Below are 8,736 nucleotides of genomic sequence, written 5' to 3' on the forward strand. Positions count from 1 at the left end.
TTCTTTTGCTGTGTGTTCGGACACGTGATTGTGATTGACAGCGTCACCGTGTGGCCTCAGAATGAACAACGACGCCACTCAACTTTTCATATAAAAAAAAAAGATTCATGGGAAAATAAAAATAAATGTCATAGCTGATAATCGGTAACTGAAAACATTCTTTGTATGATTATTTATCTACGATCAAACGAACAAACAAAAAAACGCGAATACCATCGACGGTCTTCCACGTACAGGGGGATGCTAGGTTGTTACTCACCACCAACGTTTCAACCACAGAAAAAGACAAGACAGCCAATCAGAACCGTCGATCAACCACAACACGGAAGTCCTTTTTTAGGCGCCAGTTTTGTTGTCTTTCAAAATACTCGTACCGGGTGTCGCCGTCTGACTCGTACATTCACTCACCTACAGTGGAATTAGTGGATGCTTTTTGAAACGCCGACATGAGTGAAATCATATACCCAAATTACAAGGCCGATAGCATCGTCAGCTTTTTCCGGACCGAGGTGCTCACGGCGCAGGAGGCGAAGCACTTCACCAAGGCGGACCTGCTGCCCTCTCCCAAGGTACCCGTACCCCTAAACCCCTCTCCAAATGTCCTATACCCCCTTAACCCCCTTTCCCAAGGTACCTATAACCCCTAACCCCTCTGCCAAGGTACTATACCCCCTAAAGACCCTCTCCCAATGTACTTTAACCCCTGAACCCCTCTCCCAAGGTACATATAACCCCTAAACCCCTCTCCCAAAGTACTACATCCCCTAAACCCCTCTCCCAAGGTACTTCATCCCCTAAACCCCTCTCCCAAGGTACCTGTACCTCTAAACCCCTCTCCCAAGGTACTATACCCCCAAAACCCCTAACCCAAGGTACTACACCCCCAAAACCCCTAACCCAAGGTACTACATCCCCAAAACCCCTCTCCCAAGGTACTATACCCCTAACCCCTCTCCCAAGGTACCTGTACCCCTAAACCCCTCTCCCAAGGTACTATACCCCCAAAACCCCTAACCCAAGGTACTACACCCCCAAAACCCCTATCCCAAGATACTATACCCCCAAAACCCCTATCCCAAGATACTATACCCCCTAAACCCCTCTCCCAAGGTACTATACCCCCTAACCCCTCTCCCAAGGTGCCTATACCCCCTTAACCCCTCTCCCAAAGTACTATGCCCCCTAAACTACCTCTCCCAAGGTACTATACCCCCTAAAGATCTGATGCCCTCTCCTAAGTAGCTATACCTTCCTTTAGGTCAAACAGTTAACATTTAAAGAACAGTTGGTCTCCTCTTAATTTGTCCCTCTCTTATACTCTATAAACTACTTCCTAGATGAACCAGTTAAGATTTAAAGACCAGTTTTGATTCGAGTTGACAATTCATTGTTCAAGTGTGAGAGAGAGCATAGTGGTGTTGATCACCACAGTCATCATTTATTGTGTGTTAACACACCTGCTGGTCTCTCCCCCCTCCAGCCCGAGTTGGTCCAGAGGTTGTACATGAGGATACTGCAAGTGTTGTTCCGCTTAAGGCCCGAGTGTCACAACATGGTACGTTAGTCTTTCCTGATACAGCACACACACGTTGAAGAACAGACGGAACCCCTCCTTGTATTAGTCAATACAACTTTGTATTTTCTGTTCACTTAAACAGGTTCCGCTGATGGAGAATATCCAGAATCCGGCCTTTCATGAGGGGACCACATCGATCCTGAGGATCTACCTGCTCATGTGAGTTTCTTTGCACTTATTATATATCATTAAGTAATATATTTATATATAGATGAGGCTAACCCTAGAGAATGATGACAAAAGAAAAAAAACATGTGTCTGTGTGTACCCACCAGGCGTCAGGCCTCAGCCATGTGCTTCGTCAAAGATTTCTCTCTGAATGACCTGCTGGCACCAAGTAAGTTGGTGAACATCAATGTCCCCATAGCTCATCGTAGATGTGTGTGGGTGTTGCGGGATGTGACTGGATAGTTTGGAGAGCAGGGCTTTACCTTTCCCCTCCTCTCTGTCCTTCACCAGAGGCCAAGAAGACGATATCGGTCCTCAGTGGGTTCATGAACTTCATCTTCTTCAGGAACATGAGGATGCAGATGTCCCTGGAGAACGTGGCCAGATTTGTGAGTTTTTGTCAAACCGTTCCCAGTGTTGGAGTGGTCACAAGCTGGGGCTCTTGATCTTGATCTGGCTCTCTCTCTGTCTCTGCCTCTCTTTCTCTAGCTCTATGCCTCTCTCTCTCTCTCTCTCTCTCTCTCTCTCTCTCTCTCTCTCTCTCTCTCTCTCTCTCTCTCTCTCTCTCTCTCTCTCTCTCTCTCTCTCTCTCTCTCTCTCTCTCTCTCTCTCTCTCTCTCTCTCTCTCTCTCTCTCTCTCTCTCTCTCTCTCTCTGCCTCTTTGCCTATCGCTCTGTCTGTTTCTCACTCTGTCTGTCTTTCCCTGCCAGAGCCTATCCTCAGCTGGGATAGGCTTTATAGTTAGTGTGTAAAAAGTGGATATTGTTTTTTGACGGTTGCTTTTTCTCCACAGAGAGTCGACGTGGATAGGTTCCAGGCTTGTACCCGAGGCATAAAAGAGGCGGAGAAGAAGATTGACATTCTAACGTAAGTGTCCCAGGTGACCCCTTAAGATGAGGCACTCGTCAGCTCAGTTCAGATGATAGTCAACGTTTGTTCTTCAAACCTCCATCGTGAGGCGAGGCTGAGTGAGCAGAGATGGAATAACTTTATTATAAAAATGACGTCATGTCCCTGCATTCACTGCATGCCCCTTGACAAAAGCATCTCCTAAATGACCTAGGATTAAGTTGAAGTCGCTTCTGACATGTACTACAAAACCTAATTTGTGACCCGATCCACTTTTTTGAGCGCGGAGATGAGTGGTTCGGTGGGGATCCTCACAGTGTTTTACTCCACCAGCACCATCCCCCCGGAGAAGCAGGCAGAGTCCAGGGAGCTGTCGGCCGCCCTCACGGAGCTCCAGTCCGCCATCGCCCAGGAGTACCAGGAAGCGGTGGGAAGACACACAGAATGCCGCACAGGCTGACAGACACACACACACACACACGCACGTACACACACTGACCGCTGTATTCAAACCGCCGCTGAAGAAGGACATTGTTCTTTGTTGCTGCAGAACGGGCTGAACGAAATCGTCGCAGAGTGGAAAACCAAGATAGCCGAGCGGACTCAGAAAGTGGTAGGTAGCGGCTCCCAATGCACTCTTTCCTCCTGATGTAACTTTTCTTTCTTGATTACCGATTCTCGCTTTGTGAATGGTGATCAGTGCAAACAGTTGTGCTCTGAAAGGCATATTGTTGTTCCTTTCTTCTTACAAATTAACTTATATATTGTAAGTCCCTTTGGATAAAAGTCTGCTAAATGTAAATCTAAAGGTAAATGTAGACGTGTCATGGCAAAACCACCGTTATTCCTGTTCCATTATTCAACCATGGCATGGATGCATCGCAGCAGCCCATGAAGACACGCCCATCGCCATGCAAGGTCGATGCTTAAGATCACATGACGAGAGAACGCAACGCCCCATCAGGGCCTCCCAGCTGATGGGGTCCACCCCCGTCAGCACTGCTTTACACCTTCACTTGGCTTCCCCCCCACTCAGGCCCGCACCAAGGTGGAGGTCAGCACCCTGAAGGAGGACATCATCCGGCTGCGCTCCCAGATCGTGGAGTCTCCTGAGGAGCTGAAGATCCAGATGGAGAAGATGAGGGAGAACCTTCGCGTCATCAAGACCTCCATCGTGAGTCAGGGGACGGCTGTAGCCAGAGGGGAGGGCTGTAGCCAGGGGGGACGGCTGTAGCCAGAGGAGGCCTTTCATGTCTGTGTTGTTCTTCTGCGCTGGGTGTTGTGTTCCTAATATCTTGTATCCATTGGATTATATTCTGGTATTCAATTATTGTGTATTTATGTCCTTAAAAGTGTGAATGTGTTGTGAGAATGCCTCGTCTTTGGCTGTAAATCATGGACACGCCTACTTTGTAGGGCTCGGTAAAAATATAGATTCATCAATGCACTGCAATTTATTTGTTGTGTCAATTTCGATTCAGAATATTTTTAAATCGATTATTTCCATAAAAACAAAAAGAAGCATACTCAGTCATTGTAATCTAGAAGCAAGTATTCCTAAATGTACATGCCCTTTTACATTTGTCCATGTTATGATTATTACTTTTATGCTGCAAGTTTAGCTCAGGAACAATACTATACAATGATGTATTCCCTTTTTGCTAGTTAAAGCACAATGAAATGGTTCACTCATTATGAAATGGTTAATTCTAAATAATATTTAGATATTTTTGTCATCTGCACGTATTATTGAATCAATATCGAAGCAATTGGATCGATATCGAATGAAGACCTAAAGAATCAAATTTTTATTGAATTGTGAGGTACCTGGCAATACACAGCCCTACTACTATGTAAGCTTTTTATTATTTGTGTACTTTTTTATTTAGCTGCACACTTTTGACAAGCACTTTACATGAAGTGTGTTCAACAATGAAGATGCATCTCAAAGTTCAGGAATCATAAGCTCATAAAAGGGTATAAATTCAGATCAAATGTGTGCTTAAAAAGCACCTTCCAAAAATGGAAGGTCACAGAGTGCTTCGGTGACAAAGTGTCACTTCTTTTAAACCGGTCAGTGGGAGTAAGTGTCGGCATGGCGATGTGAGGGGCGCTGACGCTGTCTTTGGGCGGGGTCGGCAGGGCGATGTGAGGGGCGCTGACGCTGTCTTTGGGCGGGGTCGGCATGGCGATGTGAGGGGCGCTGACGCTGTCTTTGGGCGGGGTCGGCACGGCGATGTGAGGGGCGCTGACGCTGTCTTTGGGCGGGGTCGGCACGGCGATGTGAGGGGCACTGACGCTGTCTTTGGGCGGGGTGGTGGGAGACAGAAGGCGGCTGACGTGCGGCTGGTGGAGCTCCAGAACATGGTGCAGGGCCTGGACCAGAGCGGGGGGGAGATCCAGCTGATGCACGGCCTGCTGCAGGACCTGCAGAGTGCGATGGGCGTCAGCAAGCAGCTCAACGAGGAGGTACAGTATGGGGGGGGGGTCGGCCCTCTGACCCTCTGGGTCCACAGTCTACCTGCCTACTAGGTGGACTGTTGGGGCTTTAGTAAGGTGCCCTAGCTATTAGGGCTGGGTAAAAATATCGATTCATCAATGCACTGCAATTTATTTGTTCTCGATTCAACAGCGATTCAGAATTTTTTTGAAATACTTTTATTTCCCTAAAAAAATAATAGAAGAAGAAAAAAAGAAGCATACATTGTAATCTAGAAGCGAGTATGCCTAAATGTACATGCCCTTCTACATTTGTCCATGTAATGATAATTACTTTTATGCTGCAAGTTTAGCTCAGGAACAATACTATGCAATGGTGTATTCCCTTTTTGCTAGTTAAAGCACAATGAAATGGTTAATTCATTATGAAATGGTTAATTCTAAATAATATTTAGGTATTTTTGTCATCTGCACGTATTATTGAATCGATATCAAAGCAATTGGATCAATATGGATTCGAATCAATATCGAATCAAGACCTAAAGAATTGAATTGAATTGTGAGGTACCTGGCAATACCCAGCCCAACTAACCATCTTGCAGCAAGAAGACTTTCCGCCTACCTGCGCCCTAATTTCTTTTGTGTGTGTGTGTGTGTGTGTGTGTGTGTGTGTGTGTGTGTGTGTGTGTGTGCGTGCACCTCGTGTGTGAGCAGCTGCAGGAGCTGCTGGCGCAGAACGAGAAGCTGAAGAAGCAGCTGAAGAACCTGAGCACGGAGGAGGTGCAGATGAAGAGGGCCGAAGGCATGAAGATGGACAAGGCCTCCAAGCTCTTCATCCGCCGGCAGAAGCACAAGGAGAGCAAGGACCTCCACGTTCAGGACGTCCTGGGGTCAGTAGCACACATTAACTACTCCCACTCTTTGTCCTACTGCTATTATGTTACTGTTATTATCATACTTCTACTTCTACTATTACTACTACATGTGTTACATTAATGCTGCCAGGTTGTGCTAATACTACTGCTGTTGGTTAAAGGCATGGCATGAAAATCTCACTTTATGAGGTTTTCTTACATAAATATGAGTTCCCCTAGCCTGCCTATGGTCCCCCAGTGGCTAGAACTTGCGTTTGGTGTAAAACGAGCACTAGGTGTTCTGTTCGCCTTTGAAAAAAAACGGAGGCTCAAGCGCGCTGATTTGGAATGTGGTCCCATATGTCGTCATAAAGGATCTAAGCTCCTCCCCTTTCTCTGCCTTGCCCGCCACGAGAATTTGGCCCGCCAATGAGACGTGTGTGTGTGTGTGTGTGTGTGTGTGTGATTACACACACTGTAACGCAAGTGTTTGCTGTTGGTGTTATGGCGCATAACACGTCAATAATAATATATACGATAAAAAGGTACAATCATACGATGTACGATTGTACCTTCTTTTTTTTTAGGTTGTGTTCTTGTGCTTTTTGTCATTCATTATCGTGGTGACTATGTTTCGAAGTGGGGGTTCGGATACAAGCGTCTCAGTGGCTGAGCGGGGCGACCATGACCAAGGCGTACGCAGCGTGCCCACTGCATCCGTCCGTCAACTGACGACGGAAGGTGTGTCTGACGGATGGGGGAGTGGTATTTTGCAGACAGATCTGTTGCAGCCTGAAAAGTTACATTTTTCTCAACTTCTGAACGCAAGAGACGGGGCTCACGGAACGGACGGACCCACGATGCATTTCGTTCGCCCCATGCAGTCAATGAGATTCGTCAACGGACGGATGCAGTGGGCAAGGGGTGTTACCCACCTAACCACAGATACCAACACGACACCAACAGCCTGTGTGTTTGTCGGCCCCTGCAGGCAGTGTGACCAGGTGTCCCAGAAGCGTGAGGAGAAGGCGGAGCAGATCCAGGAGATCACACGAGACACCATGCGGCTCAGGGCCAAGATGCAGAGCCTGAGGGACGTCTGCGGCCAGACCACGGCCAAGGCACAGGTACGGCCGTTCAAACCAGACCCTGGTGTGTGTCAGCAGAGCCCAGCCGATGTATCGGTTGACTCGTTTCATCGGCCGATATCGGCCTGTCAACAATAGATCGGTATCTGCGCCTGCCGATATGAGAAGTTCAGGGTCGGCTTAGTTCAGGAAGAAGAGCTGGTTGACTTGTAACCCAAAGGTTGCTAGTCCAATCCCGGGCTTCTCCTAGCTGAGTGTCGAGGTGTCCCTGAGCAAGAAGCCCCACGAGCTGCTCCCGACGAGCTGGCTGTCGCCTCGCGTGGATCAGTCCGCCGTGAATGTGCGTGTAAACCGTTGCGCGTCGCTTCAGACAAAAGCGTATGCTAAATGCAAATGTAAATAATAGGGATCGACCGATATTTGCGTTTTTTTACGTTCATCGTATCGGCCGATGCCTGTTTTTTTAACCGGCATGATTTACAGACACAGTTCAATAAATGTACCTTTTTTTAATTGAGACTTTGAACATTTGTTAACATCTTTGTGTCATTTTTATGGTGTAAATTGAGGAAGCAAAAGCAGTATCGGCTCAAGAATCGGCAGCCCGTAGCAGTCATCGGCTAAGGCTGCCGAAAATCGGTATCGTCATCGGCCCTAAAAAAAAAAAAAATCCCCATGAGTCGTTCTCTCGTAAACAAGCCCCCGGTGCTGACTCTGGGTACGGACGTACGTCGCGGGAGAAACGGCCGACGATGCGCTGCGTCGTGCGCTGCAGCGTTTGAAATGCGTTTTTCTCCTGGCTTCACCTTGACTACATACTGATGACCGACGGCCTCCGTCTCGTGCCACCGGTCCCCTCGCTCCAGGTGCTGTACGACATGATCCTGGCCTCCCTGGACAACTTCCACAAGGGGATAGAGAAGCACTTTGCGGAGGTCAACATGGAGATGGAGAATGTGGCGGCAAACTTCTAGACCTCCGCCTGTTGATTGGTTACGATGTACCCCCCCCCTCCCACATCGACAACGCCTTCGCCACGCCCTCTCTGCTTGGCCTTGTGAATATTTTTATTTTTGTGAAACGTTGTTACTCTGCGAATCTTTATTCAACTTTCTGTATTGGACTTCTCTGTTAGCAGTGTTTACTAATCGTACCATCGGCAGTGGTTCTCTGATGTATGTTTGATGTTTTGGAATAAATACGTATTTGATGTAAGTAATGTGCAAATTATTATCAACCAATCGGTTTCCTTAGTATAAAGAAGAGAACTTGACAAGCATGAAGAAGACACAAATGCTTTTAATTGTTTTAATTATTGTAAAATATACTGGTTAGCTCGGCCCATTATAAAGCATATTTCAATACAACAAAATATTACATCCATATTTAAGCTTATTCCATTTTCACATGTAAAACCAAATACTATCGGGGCGAATCTCAGCAAATAAAACTATGCTGGAACATGCAAAGTTATTAAAAGTACCTGCAATTTATCGCCCTACAGAGAGTGATAAGCTACAATAAGGACCCTGGGCTAATTCCCTTTTCAGAGCTTCCATGCCCGAGTTACATATGAATTAGTAGAGTATAACATTATCTACAATTACTCAACCATCACTGCTATTATTGTCCATTAGGTCCCTTTATCATAAGAGCATATAAGCTGTGTTTGTATCATGCGCCGTGTCTAAAATCACTTGTTCACTCATTGCCATCATGGGCAGTGTTGCATGATTGGGCAGGGAAACGCTGATCACATGTA

At 46.8% G+C, this 8,736-nt stretch overlaps 1 protein-coding gene across 1 annotated transcript; it reads left to right on the plus strand.

Moving 5' to 3' along the window:
• The first annotated feature begins 369 nt into the window (after window positions 1-369).
• nuf2 (UF2 component of NDC80 kinetochore complex) lies at window positions 370-8,131 on the plus strand. The gene is made up of 13 exons (XM_079748054.1): window positions 370-569; window positions 1,481-1,555; window positions 1,659-1,735; window positions 1,852-1,913; window positions 2,036-2,133; window positions 2,538-2,611; window positions 2,927-3,020; window positions 3,144-3,206; window positions 3,630-3,767; window positions 4,922-5,062; window positions 5,747-5,922; window positions 6,878-7,013; window positions 7,841-8,131. The coding sequence occupies exons 1-13, from the start codon at window positions 447-449 to the stop codon at window positions 7,946-7,948; spliced, it is 1,365 nt and encodes a 454-aa protein (XP_079604180.1). The 5' UTR covers window positions 370-446; the 3' UTR covers window positions 7,949-8,131.
• Window positions 8,132-8,736: the final 605 nt, after the last annotated feature.

The sequence above is a fragment of the Pollachius pollachius genome, assembly GCF_949987615.1.
Source record: "Pollachius pollachius genome assembly, chromosome: 12".
Classification (NCBI taxonomy): domain Eukaryota; kingdom Metazoa; phylum Chordata; class Actinopteri; order Gadiformes; family Gadidae; genus Pollachius; species Pollachius pollachius.

Bases quoted from the DNA above. Each gene is read 5' to 3' on its own strand.
- nuf2 (XM_079748054.1), top strand. From the start codon at position 447: ATGAGTGAAATCATATACCCAAATTACAAGGCCGATAGCATCGTCAGC. The intron at 570-1,480 runs GTACCCGTACCC...TCCCCCCTCCAG, and splicing joins ACCTGCTGCCCTCTCCCAAG to CCCGAGTTGGTCCAGAGGTT. The intron at 1,736-1,851 runs GTGAGTTTCTTT...TGTACCCACCAG, and splicing joins CTGAGGATCTACCTGCTCAT to GCGTCAGGCCTCAGCCATGT.